This window comes from Falco cherrug, chromosome 3 (genome assembly GCF_023634085.1).
Source record: "Falco cherrug isolate bFalChe1 chromosome 3, bFalChe1.pri, whole genome shotgun sequence".
NCBI lineage: Eukaryota > Metazoa > Chordata > Aves > Falconiformes > Falconidae > Falco > Falco cherrug.
The window spans coordinates 93,978,382-93,999,111 of NC_073699.1; the positions used below are offsets into that span (position 1 = coordinate 93,978,382).

The 20,730-nt window shown below is 38.2% G+C and overlaps 1 protein-coding gene across 6 annotated transcripts in view; it reads right to left on the bottom strand.

The window, feature by feature from the left end:
* The window catches only part of LYRM4 (LYR motif containing 4), a 91,826-nt gene that overhangs the window by 67,291 nt on the left and 3,805 nt on the right, over positions 1-20,730 (bottom strand). For 4 of the 6 annotated variants that reach the window (XR_008731565.1, XR_008731564.1, XM_055706127.1 and 1 more), the window contains exons 2-3: positions 10,914-11,018; positions 1,647-1,767 (exon numbers count right to left, since the gene is read on the bottom strand). Coding sequence is in view for 3 of the 6 variants with exons in the window: in XM_055706127.1 (XP_055562102.1) it covers positions 1,647-1,767; positions 10,914-11,018 (226 nt within the window). In the remaining 3 variants the exon portion in view is untranslated. The remainder of the gene's footprint in view (positions 1-1,646; positions 1,768-10,913; positions 11,019-20,730) is intronic. The other 2 variants (XR_008731566.1, XM_055706129.1) reach the window with 1 other exon arrangement.

A 20,730-nucleotide genomic window follows, 5' to 3' on the forward strand; every position in this document is an offset into this window, starting at 1 on the left:
TGTCAGTTGAGCTCTCCCTCCATAGCAGCTGGCTGCGGTGCGGTGATCTCCCCTTGAGTAGGGGTTCCTCTCAAGGTTACCCCTCCAAGCTGAAAGATCCCTTACCTGACACCAGACATCAGCGGGCTGGTAAGTGACATTTTTTTGCATGTATGTAACATTTGAGATAGTATAACTAAGCTTAAGCAATAATTTCTGTATCCCATCCTAACTTAAAGTGTAGTAAATAGTAGAGTATTCCAATCCATCTGTACTTACTAAATACTTTACGTACCTAAATTTACTGATTATAACTCAATAAACTACTAACTCAGATCTGAGTGATCTCTGACTCTTCCTGTAACACCTCCTTCATTGCCTTCTCCAGCCTCTAATATTTCCCCGGAGAATATTGGATATCAAGGCTCTCTAAGATAAAACCTCAAAAAAAAGGGCTGAAAACGCTACACATCACCTACAGGTATGAAAAAAACCCCACCCCAACATTTAAATATAACTGCATTGAATCAATCCAAACTGAATTGCTTCTTTGAGAAACGCTTTCAAAATACAAAAACAGCAGTGTTAGGGTAAAAAAAAAAAAAAAAAAAAAAAAAGGCAAAACTATGGTAGCACAAAACACCACCTGTTCCCGGGAGAAGAAATTCCAAAGAAATAATTAAACTTGCACCAAAACATTCATACTCAATTGCCAAATCAAAGGGCTCAGCTTTCTACTGAAGTAAGAATCCAGCTAAATGACCTGCTGGTTGTTAAAAGATTAATGTTAAAACAGACCATGGAGGAACAGGAGCACATATTAATTTGATATTTAATAAAAGTACTACTCAGCTCTGACCGGTGTCAGTAAGTGTGGATTTTGCAAGGAGGGACAGCTTAAGCACTGCAAGTGCTCTTAGAGAGTTCAGCCACAGAAACATGCTTTCTTCAAATTTCCAGTGGTCACTGCAGATAAGACAGTGGGTATGTATGAGAAGTAATGAAGTATTTAAAGTTCAACGAAGTATAATTCATGTCTAAATATGCTGCTAGTGGAAGGAACCAAGATACCACAAATGCTACTTGGACAAGGTCAAGAAAAATATTGCCAGTGGCTCAACTTTTTCCAAAGAAAAAATTGTCACCCTGCTTGGACATATTTAGCCAGCATTTACTTAATTCACTTTAGGATTTTCTTGTTTTGCTATTGTTCTAACACTGTATCTAGAGGTGGGGAAAAACAAACACACAGGGCAAGCCTATTTGGAGTGAATGTCACAGCCACTATTCTAAACCTACGATGGAAGGAGGAAAGCAATCTAATACACATGGGCTAGAGGAAGCAGATTCAAAGGAAAATTAGGGCAGGGCAGAGAAGCAGCGTGAAGAGATGGTAAAATAAACAACTGAAAAGGTAACAGAAGAGCATATAAACGTGTGATAGCAAGGCCTGTTCTTGCTAATGGAACAAACATCCCTAAATGTCCTACAGCAACCATCATGGAGAAACGGATGTTTCCCACCGTCTCAGACTCAGACATGCAAGAACAGTTACTGTTCATCTAGAGATGTTCTGAGCAAGAATTTATTTTTTCCATCTGTACTGGTATAGGACAGTTGACTAAGAAGTGTACAACTCTTAGATAAAATGAGAGAAATAAACATACCTGCCGATGAATAACCTCTAGGTTTGCTTTGGCTTTTTTCACTAATTCTTCTATTTTTTCAGAATCCTTTATATTCTTGTTTTCTTTGAAGGCATCTCTTATCCTTCTGATGGCATACATTCTAAACACAAACAATAAGACAACATGTATTCATAGATGTGCCACAGTTTATGACATTTCAACATTCTTTAAAACATGCTGATTTTTTAAAATAAATATACATACACATACACACACAGATATATGTATTTTGCCAGATTTATACATATATCTTTTTATTTAGGGTCTTGTCTTGCCCCAGCTGAAAGAGTGACCAGATTCTTTAATTAAAAAAAAAAAAAAGTGGTTTTACTGGAAGTTATTGTAGAAAAAATTTGTATATCACATATCAGTCCAGTCCTCATGCTTGTTACTGCCGTAAATATACTGTTGGATGCCTGGCATGGATACTGCAAAACTCAAGAACATAACAAAAAGCCTAAGAAGAAAAAAAATATTCCCCAAATTATTTTGAATCAGTGCAACTGTTGTCACTCTGCATACTCTAAAGGTCACTGAACTAACCACTAAATACATTATGTTATTACTAGTTCTGACTTTGTACTCCCGCAGCCAATAAAGGCAGACTGATGGACCAACCATAACAGAAAGGGCTCCTTCCCTGTCACACCTTTCCTCTCTTGATAAGGAGTATTTCACCCCTCAGTCCACAGTCCAACACCTCCTCATGCATTTCCCCACTAACTAAAACAGCAATAACAGGACACAATCTCTACAAGCAGGAAGAGGTCATGATCTCTGCTACCAGGAAGGATGGTACAATGCTACAGCTACCCCCAAATCTCTCCCCTTTCTTTTCAACCCAGTAAAGGACCTTTACGCAGTCTGTAGTGTACCACTCAGTAAAAAAAAACAAAAACAAACCAAAAAACAATTTCAATACTAAAATGAAATTTTCAGGCTGAGCAGTAGATACTTTCATTACATGCATGCTTGAGAGGGGAAGGAGAAATGGTAATAAAGTGATCCTGCTCAGCTATCTTGATAATGTCCCACTTCTCTATCACCACATCACATCAGTATCATTTTTACTACAGAAACTAAAACCCTGTGTGGCGCTGGAAGGAAAAAAAATAAATAATGCTGCTGCAAACCCCACAAATAGTGTAATATTTCAACAACCATTTTCAATCTTGTATAAAAGTGAAACACGAGACACAAAATTGACTGAAACTTGATCATAAAACGCTCCAAAGACAACGTTCAAAAACAAAAATATTGGGGGAGGAGACTGAGGATGGGAGAGGAAGAAGAGGGAAGATGAACAGCCAGAGGCACTCCATACCATTAGATGGTGCTATCCAGCTCCTAATGTAGCCTCCACCAGCCAAGCAGCATATTTTCTCTTTGAGCTCATAAATAATACATTTCAATCACAGGAATCAGTATGGTTATGGAGTGCCACCCTGCTGCCGCACACCAGCAGATGGTGTGTGCTTTTAATTAGGGCCTGTTCACCTATAATGTGACGCTGGGTGCGTGAGTGAGTGAGTGTGTGTTTGTATGTGTGAAGTTAATAGAATGTATTAAATATGGAAGCTCATTCTCATCTGCAGCTGCTGTCCTAGCAAGATTTGAAGAGGAAACTGCTTATTTCTTCTAGAAAAGAAATAGCCCCAAATCATTAAGATGTTGTGTAATTTTGTTGCTTAATAATGGATGGATTTCAAATCATCCCATATCCGTAAGTAGGGTTAAACTGTGAAGAAATGGAGTGTTTTCTGCAAGAGAGAAAGGGTTTCCAAAACAAAGACACTGTGTGTGTGTATATATATATACACATTTTAGCTTAGAAGAAAAAAACAAGAACAACGAACAGCAACTATCCATTACTGGGTACAAGTCTTTCAAAATGCAATACAAATGAGGAAATGCTGGCTACAGAAAAAAGATACATGGGACTAAAACAAATTAACGTCCAGTATAACACCTACAGACTGGTTTTTTGTTTTGTACATATGGTGCATTAATTGTTCCTTTTTCTCTCTTCCTTTCATTACACCCAACAGTTGCTGAGAAAGAAAACGTGCATTTAAAAAACATCACCAGAACAGTTTTCATCTATAGTCATAAAGTTGTGCTGTTTTTTTCTTTTATAATTTATTTAAAACTTTATGATCATTAACACCCCAATGAAGTTATTTTACATAGGCTTTAACACAATCTTAATTCTACAGCTAAATCAATACATCGCCGGTATTCTCTAAACACACTTCAAAAACTAGCCCTACATCGTGGCACTACTCTGTACTAAGATTACACTGACATTAAATATATCACTTAAAAGAAGGATAAGCTGAACTCAAAGCTCAAAGCTAGTACTATAATGACTAAAACATCCTTTCTTCCCCATTGAGAGGTGCCAGGGAAACATTTCGCCAACACCCGAATTCTTTCAAAATTATGTAAAAACTGTTAAGTCAAGATATAAACAAACTGTCAGAGTTGGGGGGGTTGTTTGTTTTGGTTTTTTTTAAACAACATCTTTTTATATGCAACAACAGTTGTGAGCAGTGTCAGTCCAAACCTCAATACTCTACACTTCAAGAGTTTCTGAACTAAGTAAGTACTAAAAGCCAGTACTAACATTAGGGCTGTGATACCGTTAGAAGTCTGTGACCAACTGAGCTCTTTTGAAAGTACAGTAACGTGGGTAGCAACATGTAGTAAAGATATACATGCTTTGAAAAGAACTTGTTTGTTCAGACATATATCTGTTGTGGTTGGTTTTTTTTTAAGAGCACTACCCTGATAAGATCTTATCAGAGTAAGATAAGACCTTCTCATTGATGAACAGACTGATCAGCTGATTAGCTACTCTAACGGTGTGTACTTTCACTTCAGTAAGTGTAAACACCAGAACAGTTGATCATATACTATTTGAAGGCACAGGCTGAAGTGCCAGTGGCAGAGAATATATGGCTATCTTCATAAAACTTTACAACATTAACCTGAAAGAAGCACAATCTTAAGACAGAGTGACAGATGAAAAGCATTCCAGCAAGAGAAATGGATGCTGTACATTATGAATGATTTATTTACTCAAGCTGGCATAAAGGAACTGAAGACATAGAGCACTGCAACAAGTTTAAGCCAATGTGAATGGAAGGGCTGCAGTTTTGTCGCCCTCCCTGGTAGACACAACCCCCCTTCCTCTGCCTCCTTCAGACCAGCACTGCCAGTCTGGTATTTGGTCCTGAAGTGAGCTAGAAGGACTGGGTAACCTGACAGAAAGCCAACCTACTAAAATAATGAACCTTTTTCTCTGTTGTTGTTTTGGTGGTGTTGATTCTTTTGTTTTTGTGTTTTTTTCTGGATTAGCAAGCTCCATCAGCTCTGCATGGAACTGGATGAACATTAGCATTGAAGAGGAGGGAATACAGCAGTACTGATTTAGATGCATACAATTTGCAATGGATCCCACTCTGAGAGGCTGAGACAGTCGCATAAACAAAAGGGACTCTTCAAAAAGAAGGTACCAAGCTCTCCAGAGAAATAGAAAGGGAAAGCAATTCTGCATACAGTACACTCAAACAGTTCCTATAGACCTTTGGGAAAGGTCCTAGGAATGCAACAGTGTTCATTAAGAAGCATCACTGCAAATGAAAACTCTGACTGCATTTCACAATCTACTATTTTTCTCACCATTCTTCAGAAATAGACACTGAAAAATGGCTGAAAGATGCAACAAGGCATTTTCTTTTTTTTTTTTGTCATCCAAGCACACCGAAATTTTAACAGAGAACATGTTTGATTTTATCTTCCGCAAAGACCTTCAGAGAGCTAGTGACAGCAGAACCCAAGCAAGAGTGTACAGCTGAGTATATTCACTCCGTACTCTTTTACATACAGACAGTCGAAACACTTTTCGTGATCCCTACTTATGTGCATCTGTCACACAATTAACTCCCAATGAAATGAAAAGTATGTACTCAATGGGTACGTGACTCAGTGCATGGCTTCAGACCAAAGCCACTGCAGGTGGATGGCTATGCAAGGTAACAGATGCACATCAGTAGAAAATACAAAGAGTGGTTGGGGGTTAATGCAAGAACAACGCCAGGGCCAAAACATCACAGACTCACAGGGGATGGACACTACCTGCTAATGTTAAGAGGCAACAGTGCCCCCAAACAATAGTAAAAACCAGAGTTAGGTTAGAAAAAAGTCTTTTTCCTAATATTCAGTCATTCACCTCTACCTTCAAAGAGTTCATCATCTTCCTTCCCTGAAGCACAATCGAAAACCTTACATGTGTCCTCATAAAAATGAAGCCTACAAGAAGCGAAGTCTGAAACAATGGCTATTAAGGAAAAATGAAATCGCAACAGTGGTACTTCAGAAAATAATAGCTGCTTGGGGATTTAGATATTTTTATTTCAAAATGTTTACTTATGTCATGACTGACCAGAAAATAAAAAATATATGGTCCTTTTTCAAGTTTTCACTCTCATATCTTTGTGCTCTGCTAAACTAGAGAGTAAGAAAACAAACTGAAACACCAGACAGACATACTTGCTTGTAAGTACACAGTACAATGCCTTCAAAACAAACCCAGCCAAGCAGTATTTTTCTCAGCATCACTTTTCATTTAACACTATCACAACATGCTAAAGGTTTAAGTCATCTTTTCAGGACAGCTTTACAAACTTGTTGATATATTGTCATTGTGATTGTGAACAAATATAATGTATTAATAGATCACATCACATTTATAGGCAACATATGCGAAACATCACAGCTATTACAAATTGCAAGTCATCGAGCACATGCACAAAGATAGAAGAGAAGGACTGTGGTACCCAACCTGTGCAAGCAGAACAGACTACAAGAAGAGGCCAGCAGGTTAGAATATTCAAGACTTTCAAAAAAGGTATAAAGTAACATGCATTTTTCCTTACTAGTTTAAGTTGTATTTAATAAAATCAAGGCAAGTAATCAGCAGCCAACAGCTAGGAAGCCCAGTGTGGTTAATAATTCTGAAATGAAGAATATGATGCTTTTATTTAAGGACACAACGTGCAAAACTGAGATACTGATTTACAATACAGTATTACTTCAAGTGAGGGATCCTTTTTATAAATGGTCATTGTTTCCTTTCACTAACTGTATTTTCTTACCACTTCTCCATTCCAATTAATGTCTACATCTATTAACTTAACAACAGCATGAATTTTCAGAATTTCCCATTATTACTAGCAAAATGTGCACCAAATAAGATTTGCCTAATTGAATTTTCAGAAATACATATAATTTAAAAATGGAAAGTTTTTATATAAAAAAAATTCTGCAGAAAAGTAGTTTTAGCTTACCTTAAACTTCTATTGGCATTAGTGAGGATGTCTCCATGTACAGAATTACTTCAGAGAGAATGATTATTTTTACATATAATGTGTACACATACATATTTCCATATATATGTATGTATTTACATTCTTCTTTTGTCTACAAAGGTCTCATTAAAAGACACCAATAAAGATGAGGCAAAAGCTGCGTGCAAGTACCATTTAATACTAACAAAAGAAACATTTGACAACACATGTGTGTTTGAGACTGAGAAGTAAGTACTCCATAGGGAAGTAGTTATGACTTGTCTAATTAAACACAGGAACAATAGAAGGGTGATGGATGGGATGCAATGTTTTATCAGCAAGGTGTTCCTCAAACTCCATCACTAGACACGTTTTCAGCACTGCCACCACAAGTTACAGCACAACGACACCAGCCTGCTTTCTAAAATCAAAGCAAAGCCTATTCCTGGAACCAGGAATTGCTTGGGGGAGTGGGGGTGGCATTAACCCTGTATGATTTCCTTGAATTTTCTAATCAAAGTCCCTACACAGTCTTCACAAAAAGCCTATAGAATGAAACCTACAAGCCACTACTTGATTTCTCTGCTAATATACAAAATATGAGTTTCAATGCAGTTGCCAAGAAGTACATCCAGAAGAGAACAAAACTGGAGATACTTTGTGATAGGATTACCCCAGAAGAAGAGAGGAGAGGGATAAAAATTGACTAACATTATAAAACACACTGGAGAGCTGGTGACTGTGACCCAGTGGGTATGATACATGGTGTATGATCAGATACAAGGATTTGTAACTTATTTCTAAAGCAAATCTTGCTACTTTGTGTCCCACATCCCAAAACTTGTAGTAAGAGCATCCTTTTCAGTACAAGTTGCCCTAGAGGAGAAAGAGAAAAAGCTTCTAATATGCAAGCCTGTTTCAAGAGAGTTTCCTTTCATTTTTTTTTATATCAATCTAAAAACTGAAAATGCCTCCCCATATTTATATATGTATAGATAGATACATATATATACACACAGACACACTCGTGACTGTTTTTAGGAAAAAAGGACTTTTTTTCTGACTGTATCCTTTCACAAGTTTGTGCCTGCACCCATTTCAAAGACAGCATGGATGACCACCTGATCAACAGGACCACAGCATCATTCACAACTGGAAAGCTGTTCTGGAGGTCTGTAGGCCCACCTCCTGCTGACAGGAGCGTCAACAATGGGATCAGACCAGGCTACTCATGGCTCTGTCCAGTGAGGTCTTGAAAATCAGGACGGTGACTGAACCACCTCTCTGGGAAACATGCTCAGTTGCTTGGCTGTCCTTATTGGAGGGGAAAAAAGCTTTTCCTTAAAGCCAGTTTGAAAACCTCTCTTCCTTTACATCTGCTGTCTCCTGTCCTCCTGTCAAGCACCTCTGGATACTTTGAGGTACTGATTGCTCTTAGGTTCCCTCAGTGTTGTTTCTTCTCCAGGCTAAACCAGCCCATCTCCCTCAGCCTTTTCTCACAGTCCAAGTGCTTCAGCCCCCAACCACCTTGGTGGCATCTGCTGAAATGGTGGTTATCCATGTCCTTCCTGTAGGGGGGTGGGGGTGGGGGCAAGACTGGATGCAGTACTTCAGGTGCGGTCTAACAAGCACCAAGGGGGATAACTGCTGCCTTCAATGTGGTCCTGAGCAACTGTGATACATCATCACAGGACGCTCCTGGCCTTCCTTGCTGCCAGGGCACACAGCTAGCTGTCTGCTGGGAAACCCAGCCCCTCTTTGGAAGAGATGCTCTCTGACCAGTCAGTCCCTTGTCTGTTCAGTGGCTTCTCCTTCCCAGATGTAGGACATTGCATTTGTCCTTACTGAATTTCATACGGTTGCTGTTGGCTTTTTCCTTCAGGCTTCCAAGCCCTTGAGCACACTGGCTCCCCAGTTTGGTGTCAGCTGCAAGTTTAATTAACTCCTCTGGGTCACTGATAAAGTTGTGAAACAGGATGAGTCCCAGGATCAACCTCTGAAGACCCATTAACCACCATTCTCTAGGCCCCAGCATTCAACTAATCTTAAAGGCACATGGTTGTCCACCCATCCAGACCACCGAGTCCTAACTTGGATACAAGAATATTGTGGGAGTCATCGCTGAAAGCTTCCCTAAATGGGAGTTAAATGACATCTACTGCTCCCCCCTTGTTCACAAGTCCAGGCAATCATGTTGGTCAGGCATGACTTATCCTCAGTTCCCAAACACCTTCTTCTTCATAGTCCCAGAATACTATCAGCGCTATTCAGTAGTATCAGTAGTTAACTATGATTATTTTTGCATTTGAAACATGTATTTTTGGTCCTGTACTTCTAAAAATAAAAATAGTTATTGGCTCAATTCTAAGCGTAAAGATTCTGTGCAAAAGGGAGTGCTTTTCAGAAGGACAGGGTTAAAAGGAAAAAGGAAAGATGTCCAAATGAAAGTATTATTTTAATCTTAATTGGAGTTGCAACTGCAACGTTATATTGCAGAAGAGGTTAAAAAAAAAAGAGGGTTACCAGTGAAGGACCCAATCAAACAAGCTGTTCAGTTAATGAGGCACCAGTCAAGTGTGTGCTGCAGGAACTACAACCAGAATTTGCCACAGAGGGAAAGTGTCCTGATGCCCTGAGATGACTAATAGCTCTCTGTTTTAGCTAACAGCCAACAGCTGTAATAGGTAAGTTTTCACTGCCAAGACCCTTGCCAACTGCTTGCCAGGACACTCGGCTAGCTCTGCAGCCCAATTACCAAGTGGGGAATGCCTTGAAACACAAGTTCATATCCTGACAAGGCCAATTTCTACCTTTCGAGGCAGATATATACCGCTCCATTTGCTGTGCTGCTATTTCTGAACAGTTCTTTAAACAGGCCTGGCCTGCTGTGAATAGCCATTACAAATTCCATTATACACTTTTCTGGAAAGATTAGAGCTTTAGTCCAGTGCTGCGGTCAACATTTCTCTCTTCAGCATGGCTAGGAGTTACCTTCCATTCTAAGAAAAGGCATAGTCTAGCTTGTGACTTGGGTACCCTGAAGAGGGCTAATGGTATTGCGCCTCTTGGTAACTGTAACTGTTCCTTTAGAAACCCACTGGGTGCTCCGCAGCTTTGCTGGATGCAAGTATTTCCCACTTAATTAAGCAACAAGGCATAAAGCCTTGGGATATTCTAACTTCTTGGACTGCAGTGTGCTTGGTCTGGATGACGATGAGTCTTTGATAGGGTATTTCTGAAGCACAGCATTATTTCTGAAATGAAAGATTTCCATCTAGTAAATATCTAGTTACAGCACTCATTCTTTTAATATGGAAATGATAAAAATGCCAATTCCTTAGAGGATAAAAGAGATCAAGTATCAGAAATGTGCTGACAGCATACAGTTTTAAGATAAGAACTGAGATATTCTGACTTACAAAAGACTTTAAGAAACAGTTCTCTGCAGGTTATCTGAGGTGAAGCTTTGTTGGTCATTTTGACAGGCTAGTAATTTTGAGCGTACAGAACAAACTTCTAACCAAGTTTCACTTTGCAAGAGTGATCCTTGTCTTTATTACTAGAATCCAATTTATTTTGCTTCTTGATTTTTGCTCTAGTAAACCTGCACTTTTTGAAAAAGAATTTAAGCATCACAGGTCCAAAATGAATCTAGTAAAAGAAATTACATTGAAATCAGATAGGATCTAGTCATCTCATGACAAAGAAAACAATAAATCATAAATACAATTTACTAAACAATCCATATGAAGCAACAGACCACCTGTTCTGCCTGCTTATAGACAACACAATAGAAGTTACAGGATTTGGAATACTGGAGTTATTCTCCAAACTTTATCCTCTCATCCATTTCTATCAGCTTTACAGCTTATCCAAAAATCTTTGTTTCTTATACCTCAGTCGGTAGTGACAAACATCCCCTGCTGGACCTCCCATCACCATATGGCTCAATGACCTTCCCTCATTTATAGCAAAGCACTGCATGTTCAGTTCAGCAAATCTGTAACATCAATGTTGACAACAATGATAGATATTTGAAATTACAATGTAATACGTAGCAGCATAGAAAATTCTAATTTATGCAAAGCTTATTAGTCAAACCTAGAGCCCCCAAAAATTAATTTGGAATGCATAACAAAATCACCATCCCACTTTGTGTGTACAACAGAGTACTGAATATTATTTTTAGACATTTGGGACTGTAAATATAGTGCCTTTGGACAATACACAAATTTCAGGAAGCTCAGATACAGACAGACTACTGTGATTATGTTACCAGAGGGTCAGAAAAAAAATAAATGCAGGTTGTTGCTACCTAAGGCATGGAAAGTCAAGTGAACTAGATCCGTATTTTTTTCTATTTAATTAGTTATAGGATATGGAAGTCTTCACAAGCTTAACAGATGATAACACTAGCGCAAAAGAAAGGGGAGCTGAAAACCCCAGCCTCAGCCAACAGTGGAACAGTAACCCAGAAACACAATGGGTATAAACACGGGGTGTCACATCATCCCCACGAGAAATCAGATGCAGCTTCTTATATGATAGAAGAGCAGAAGGAACTAGGTGAACAGAGCCAAGGTTTGAATGGAAAAAAATGCTTGGCAAAGCTGAATGACTGACCATGTCAGAGAAGCAGATTTGAAGTTTTCAGGCAGGCACAGCTGATCTGCATCCACATAAATTACACAGCACTGCTATGCATCAAGCATGATGTGTCAGAACTACGCACCATGGCTTTCTGCACTGTATGGCTCTCCACTCCTTGCACCTCCCAGGTGCTATCAGCACCAACAAGCATTGAAAAAAGCCTGATCTGGAACAATAAGCTCACAGCTCTTATCTTTGGAGCATGACGATTAGCTAAAGACATAGCAGAGACATCCATTAGCTCAAGTACAGTAAATTCAACTTCTCAGCACCTATATCACCTACATATCTTTCTGGAGTCCAGAAGTAACATGAATTAAAGTAATACTAAATCCTAAGTGAAGTAATACAACATACCTGAAAGCTACTCCACATAAAAGAAAAGAAAAAAGGTTACACTAGTTTTCCTACTATTTTCATTACAGTTACTCTGAAAAACAATGTAGGATGGATGATCTATCTGCCACTTAGGAAGCTAAGAGTGTTTACCAGTCAAAATGTTTCTTTTGGGCTGTGTATGGCCTCCACCTCTAAAACTGTGGCGCACACACTCTAACCTTCCAGACTGCAGATCCCAGCACACAATGCAATATTTTCACCTAACCAGACAACATGTATTTTTATATTTAATACCAGACAGAAAAAATAAGATAAATTTAAAAACTTAAGCTATGCTAGTCCAGTGAACAGAAGTCATTCAATAAACCTGCCAACAGATCTTTTGTGCCCTGAAGCAGTTTAATCTAACCACTGTTAACAGAAATAGAGATCAGAAATATTCAGGAAGATGAAGAGGGAGATCAATTTTCTTTCTCCAAGAAGAGAAATATTGACAACATATTGTCTTTTAATCTAGTCAAGCCTAAGTAAGATAAGTTCAGATGTTAAAATTTCAAGGTGAAGATAAAGCTACGGTCAGTAATTTTGAAAGAGTTTTCCAGTCAATCTCTTGATGCTCTCTCAGAGGCTTACACAATGAAGGAAAAAAAATATCATCTTACTCTATTTCTGTAATATCTATCTATCTATTCTGTTGAACAAGAGTAAGTTTAGACTGGTACATTTATATATCACAAAAGCTTCTGCATTTCAAGCCAAAAATGTGTTACAAAACCCCACAGATAGTCCTTAATAGCTAATTAAGTCACATGCAAATATTCACTTACATGAGTGATGGCAGCACTTTTTGTCCTTTATCTGTGAGTAAGAAAAAACCATACAGCAAACACTAACTCCTTTCCCTTCTACAAGCACGTGGCTGTAAGAAGTTCTTCTCAGATAACAATTACTCTAAATGTGGAATTAACATCTGGCTTAAAACTCAATAACTCAGGTGAGCACTGGCTAAGGAGAGGGAAAGAGGTATAAAAAGTGGCCTATTTATCATAACAATGTTTTCAGTGTAACATTTTATGACCAGGGCAGATTACCTTCCCTTTGACACACAACATGACCTTCCATTCCCCAGGGTAGCAGAAAAGGTTTCCAATCTCGGAATAAATTACCCACAGAAGTTGCAGAAGCACCAGGTCCCTAGCTAATGGTAGCAGTAACTCCCACTGATAGAGAATTTCTCCTTCAAGGAGTCCATCACAGTGTTGGGAAATAAAGCCACACAAGCAAGCCTCAAAATACATATAAGTTAGTAAGTACTGCCACTAGTTCACAGAACAATGAGTTCTGTACAAGTATGTAAGTACAGTATACTTATTTGTCCATCACTGTATTACTGTAGCTGGTAGGACTTTTTTCAACCTGTTGCTTTTGGACGTGACTGTGAAGATGCCACCACCAGTTTAATAAATATTCATCTTCAGATTCAAAACCTGCAAATAAAAGACAGCAATTTTTGGCATAAATTAACAAATTTAGTAAGAATTGTGCTTAATAGCTCTGGACTTCAGGAAACGTATTTAGAGATCTACATGAAACAGATTTCTTATTATTGTTTTGTAAACAAACCACTTGAACATTTATTTTCACATTGTAAATTAGTCAGGTCAGGGAAAAAGCATTATGAGACATCTAATTTACTTTGGACAGTGATAAAACTACTTCAATCAATGAATCAATGTTCCTCCCTTCAAAACTAGTTTACATATAAAGCCATTAATTTGAAAACCTATTTGCTGATTTATTGGACTAGAAAAATGCTGTGATATTTTACATGAGTCAAAGATGTTCTCTGGAAATTAGTAGCAGATTAGTTTCAAGGCAACACAACATGCTTCTGTTTGATGCCCAGAACATAATTCAAACGATAAACTTGCAGGACATAGTGTGGCTTGTACTATGTGTTAAGCACTTCAATTGAGTTATATTGATGTTAAAACACCTTCCTGAGAAGGAAGCAGTCTGACAGTTTTTTAAATAAATAAAAAGCTTGGTTACAAGAGGAGGCATATTTTGGTGAATAATGAATTATTGTTTCACAAAGAATTCCATTAGTGATTCAATCCAAAACCTGATGAAATGTAATGGTTTGTACCTCAGCCCCTTCCCCACTCAGCTCCCCTGTTCTTCACTATTATTAACAATGCAAATAAACGATGGCTTCTGAAAACTTCCTCCACCCCTCCCCTCTACATTTAACTTTTAAACTGCTTTTCTAATATAGTCTGCAGAAAATTTTTTAACATTCACTGAACATGTAACTACCAACAGTGGCTATCCCCAAGCTAAACTGATTTTCTCCAACACCAAGGCTCTGAGGAAACCTGTGTCCACATTTCTCCTACTTACGCAAATGAGGAACAGATTTTTACATCTGCCCGTGACTACAACTGAGCTTTGTGATAACCTATATGTTTGTTGGAGAAACAAACAACATCAGTAAATAAATACTGCCAAGCAAAAATATCCTGCAAACAAATACTAGTTGGCAGAAATTATATGCTGTGCAAGAGAAAGATGCAGACAACTCTGTAAAGACTGACCTCACAGGGTACAGTAAATGATGCTCATAGGCACTTAAAGTCACAGAACTAAGTTCAATTATATAAGCCTCAATACCATCATGGATTAGTGATTATTGCCAATATATTATAACTGATTATAGTTTCAGGGAAAGATTTTAATTTTCTTTTAAACACATACTTTCTCTAGCAGCTAAAATAAGACAATCTTTCATCTATACAGACTAATGATTTAGAAACAGGTCTTTAATGGTTCCAGACTAGGATATGCCAGACAAGCAGATTCAGAAGGACTGTCGAGACCTGGTAATGAAGTTTGCGGAGAATCTGACGGCTACGATATTCATAATCCCACACGACATTTTGAATATCATGCTGATTTGATGTAAAATGTTCTTGGAGCTTGGTTTAAACAGGGATTTTTGAAAAAGGATTACTGGGTTGCAGCAGAAGTGAATTCCTGACCTCTTGATACCAATACATTCATGCACACATACCCACACATAGGATTTACTTGGTGCACAGGCTTCTTTTCTTTAGATTACTTAACTGTGATTTATTGTGATTCATTTTATAAGTTAAATATATGTATATATTTTCCCCAAGACTTTATAACAAACACCACACTGAAGAAAAGTCTAGTCTAAGTATTATGAGTTTCTGAATACCAGAGAAGCCTGGCATGTAGCCGTTCACAGCACAGGACCTTCAAATTTTCTTGAAGAATAATTCAAAGATTCTATTTTATACGCATTCTGCTAAAGGAAGACAGCATCTGAACACAACTGAATTCTTTCACTATTATCACATTAAATGTTCAGTTGTGTGTTACATCCTGAGAAAAAGGCTAGAATTTTATACAGCGATCAGGTGAAAAGGAATAGAATTGAATAAAAAGGAGAAAAAAAATGTAAGGGAAGAGGGACATTTTCCATAATGCCACCCTAGCCAGAATATTGTCTATATGATTTGTGTCATCTTCATTCTGAAGAAAGAATATCAAGAAGAATCCCCCAAAATATTCCTCACTGAGGACATCCTCTGCACCGAGTTCTGTGCAAAACAGTCATGGAACAGCTGGCTCAAGTATTCACACGTGCAAGCAAGCTACCAAGAGTTTTCTTTCATGCCCATTTTTCTTAGAAAAGCAGACAACCACATGCAATCTAGGACTGTACTTTCTTGGTCAGAAAACCATGGGAAGGGCTTTATCAAAGAGGTAGTTCAGACAGCACCCTTGCTATCTGTTGCTGCAGCAAGCGGTTCTAAATATTGCCTGATTGCCTGCAGGTTGGTTTTGGTGTTTTGGTTGGATTTTTGGGTTTTTTTTGTTTGGGGTTTTTTTTTTTTTTTTCCCAAAATTACTTTGACTTTTTTGAAATGCAGAACGTTGATCTTCTAAAGAACACTTGAAATAACAGTCTGTGTCTATTGCGTCTTGAGTAAGTCTTGATGTTATAAGGTCATCATGCAACATACAGAAGGATACAGTGAGGAACTATATGTTAAAGCCACATTTAAGAGTAAGGAAAGAAGGTGAGGTAGGACAGCATTTCAATACTTAACAACTATTACCACATTACAAAGCACTTACCAGAAATCCTATGCATATGCCTATTGGCATGAATCACTGCCAGAGGCAGTAATTGCTCTATTACTCTCATTAATTCTCACACAAATTCTACTGGTAATTAAATCTTACATAAAAAGAAAAACAACCCTGTTCTACTGTGCTATACAAAGAACACAAATAATGTCTTGGACAACAACCACATCAGATACACTCAATTTGGGTGCCTTTACTAAAATAATAAAAAAGTCCATTAATCTGTCTTTTGAGAAAACCTCCACTCATTCATCTTCCAACTATAAAATTTCAGTTTTTCCAGAACTCTGTGTGCTATGTATGTCCTCCAACTCTATCTCCAAGTTATTTCTATTCAAAACTCTCCTCTGTCAAAAAAAAAAGGAAGTAAAGAAAATTACATCAAACCAATGTGTAGATATGCTTTTATTGTTTACAAAGAGCATACATTCACTTTATCCTGGTGAAATTATTTGGAAGATGACAGCCACTGTTGTATATTGGAACCTAGGAAAACAACTCCTAATGGAAATGATCAACAGGACCACCAAAAAATCAAAACATCTGGCAAAATTGTTTCCATTTGGTTTAAAATTTCTTTTCAGAGAAGTATGTTCTGATGGTATCTAATCATCATGTTTTGACATTTTCGGAACAGAATGCTTTAGCTGTCTTTCCAAAATATTTTATATATAGAATACTGAAGTCAAATGGAAATACTTCAGTACTGTCAGATCCAAAGTCTAACAGTCCAAAATCATATTCTTATGGCTTTAGATTTTCTGCAAAAGTGCATGCATTTTGATGTTTTACTACAATTCAGAGTATAATCATCTCAGTCCTTTACATTCTCAGTTCCCACCCTAATCAGCAGATTGAGCACCATCCAGAGCTCTTAAAATATCGACATCTTTATTCAACCATACATGACTCCGATAGAATAAGGCAATATATAAAAAAGATCCTAAAATAACATAATAGGAAAATATCTGCAAGGTATATGGTCACTGACAGCATGGCCAAAATTAAAACTCCCCCAAGAAAGAGATATTAATAAGGCCAACCACAAACGTGTATGAATGTTTACCAAACTGATCTGCACATGTGCAGTGTCCATTTGCCCAAGATTTTGGGTTATGCAGCTGCCAGGCCAAACCGAGTGTCTGCAGCACCACAGGATGGAACCTACCCTGCACCTCAGGGCTCAGGAATATCACAGCTGCTTGCAGCCCTGACTTTTTTGTACTTTACAACTAGATTACAGAGATAGCCACGTACTCATCATGTGGGAAATTAACTCAAAAAACCCTCCTAACTTTATTATCACTCAGAACAGCCAGCAATTATGGAGAGAGAAGGAAAAATAAGTTACTCGCTTTCTTTGCACAGCCAAGGAAAAAACAGATGCTGTAAATCTGCAGTTCAGTCACCTTACTCCTGCAGAGAAGTCAGACAGCTCTGGTGGACTGAATTGACCATTTTATTTTTTCCTGCATTTCTTAAGTCAGCTACAAACTGCCACTTTGGACAGAACACAGTACTTTCTATAACATGGCATGTCTCTGTTTTCTCATTATCGTTTTGGATTTAAAACAAAATAATAAATCACCATTTAGTCTTTTTTTCCTCCCCAACATGCAGAAACATAGCACCAAGAACTGACAACCTGCTGGCAGACCTTGTCAATCACAAACTCCATCAGGAGAACCAGAGAGAAAAAGGCTTATTCAGCTTGGATAACTGTCACATGTAAAATTTTAATGTGGTTACTAAATTACCTGAGACATAAAAGTGCAAAAAGAACCAGTGATCAGATTCTATATACCAGAGACTAAAAGCAAAGTATGATTTTTTGATTCAAGTGACCAAATAAGGTATGTTGGAAGGAAGAGAAAGAAACCCTTTTTGAAAAAGCGTGTTTCTTTAAAATTTTACTTGGTGTGAATTATGTTGTTGAAAGAGTTGCTAGCAGAATCTTAAAAGCGTTATGCCTCCTTGAAGAACAGGACATTATGCAACTAGAGGTCAACTCAACCTATCCTTGCGCAGAAATCCAGGTGCTCTCGTGAACATTCCGAACTGGCACCTGTTTTCTCACTACTCCCATAGCCTGCTCCTTCCCTGGCTCCCTGAGGAACCACTGAGACGGGTGCCACGCAGAAACAGGCAGCCTGAATTGCTATGGCAGTAATAGCTTACTCCTGGACATCCTCTTTCCTGCTGTCACAGCAGTAGAAGTCACCTTCTAAACAGCTTCCCTTCTTTGCCCAGGCTCACCTGGCATGGCCCGAAGAAGCCTCTGCCGAAATCCAAGAGCATAAACCCCTCAAGCCCATAGCCCATGAGCAGCACATCCTTGCAGCCTGCCAAGTCGACCTAGTTGATTAGCTCTTAGCAGCGCTCTTTCCCAGAGGAGTGGACTATAGGCTAGACTGACATGCAAAGCAACATCAGAAAAGTTAGTTTATTAAATGGACAACACAAAATTTCATCCAAGGACAATGATTTTACCCCATATATACAAGTTTCTACAATAGGTACAGTGCAAGAGGACCAATAAAGGTCCTATATACTGAATCAATTTGCAACATGTAAGAAAGCTTCCAGGTTTTATATGTAGGAATGGAATAAAGAAACAACTACAATAATGTGATTGTGCATTCATGCTCCACCAAAAGTCCACTTCATTCCAAATGACACCAGGTATTAGGGGGCTAGATGCAGCGCCTGTGCCCAGCTGCCAGGGAAGAAGAAAAAAGGTTGCATTAATTCTCAAACAACTAATAACAACTCTGACACTACAGATGGCAATAAAATGAGCTTGTTAGAAAAACATAAACACCTGGAAGATAAATAAAAACAAAGGTAGCAGAAAGCTGTGGTAGGATTTAATACAGACATGAAATGACTTTTTATGGTGCTTCTTAAAAAATAAAGTATTGGAATTCCATCTGGGAAATGAGAGGATGTACACATTTAAATTTTTGTTTTTAATACTTCCTGTTAAATTCATGTTCAAACAGTATCCTGTAACAGTTTCAGATCTTTTTCCAGAGCATCTAAGAATCTTGCCATTAAGCATGCAGAAAAATTAAAATAACAAAGCACATGCCAATATACTGCTATGTCCTCACCTTATTCTAAAATGTTGATCAGCACACTGACTATTTGAGCAAGATGTTAATTTGGATAGCAGTTAGCAAGAAGTCTCAAAATGGAAAAGACTGACATTGTGGAACAGCAACAGAAACAATGAGAAATGTTGCACTGATAAACCAGACCCCTTGTCCAAACATGGCTCGGTTTATTTTTGTGTTTAATCAGGAGTCATGATTGATCTTTGCATAACAGCAGCTGGCATCTGACATTGTGCCTTTTTCCATTTTCCTGTTTGCAAAAAGCAGAGTATGTTTTGCATACTCAGCAATGACCATCAGCTGAAGTATTTTCAAGTATTTTCTTAAACACAGGTCAGCGCTTTTTTAAATGTGTATCAGTAAGAGTTACCACCTCTACACACACAGAATACATGGCAATCTGTGCCAAATTTAATGACACGGACTATGAACAACGCCTTTTTTTTTTCCCCCTTTTTTTCTTTTTTCAGACCCATCTGGACTTATGGGAATAGTCACTCATTGCCATGAAGAAAAAATAAGCAAGCATTTTATTTTAGTGATTATAATTATCCTTTGCTCTGATCTCATACATGCACAAGACCTCAAACTGTAGTAATGTTAAGCTCTAATGTTAAAACTTCGTTTCACCAAACTTTTACATTAAATTCAGATACTAAGCTTAGTGCAAAAACACAGGAATCACAAACCTTTTTTTTCAGAGCATCATCTTCAATGCCAAAAGATTAAACACACCTTAAGAACATACTCTGCCCTGTACAGTGGAATCCCTGAATTTTTACTTCCTAAGCTTTCATTTAAAACAAAAAAAGCTCACATTTATTGTAAGAACATCAAGATTTGTTAAATGAAATTTTTCTACATGTTGATAAAACCTTTCAGAGAAAGACTAAATCAAAATGTGTAGAAAGTTTAACAAAGTGCAAGGGCCTGCACCTGTGAGAACATTAAACTAGAGTCCAGCGCAGGCTAGCACATGTGTGGCTGGGGAGCAACCTTCCCAAAAGAGATGAGGTCCTGGTGGACAAGCTAAACACAAGACTCGGGAGATCTCATCACAGCTTTCCAGTACTTAAAGGGCAGCTATAAAGAGGACAGAGGCTCTCTCTTCACAAGGAGCCACATGGAAAGAACAAGGGACAATGGCTACAAGTTGCATTGGAAGATGTTTCGTCTGGACACAAGAAAGAAGTTTTTTTACAGTGAGAACAACCTGTCACTGGAATAACCTTCCTAGGGGCGTGATGGAGGCCCAGTCATTGGAGGTTTTCAAGACATGACTGGACAGGGTGCTACATAATGTCACCTAGGCTCCCCTTCCCATGAAAGGCTGGACCAGATGATCTTTGGAAGTCCCTTCCAACCTGGGCTGTTCTACGACTCCATAAAATCAGATCAACAGTTAAGTTGTTTAAAGCAGCTGGC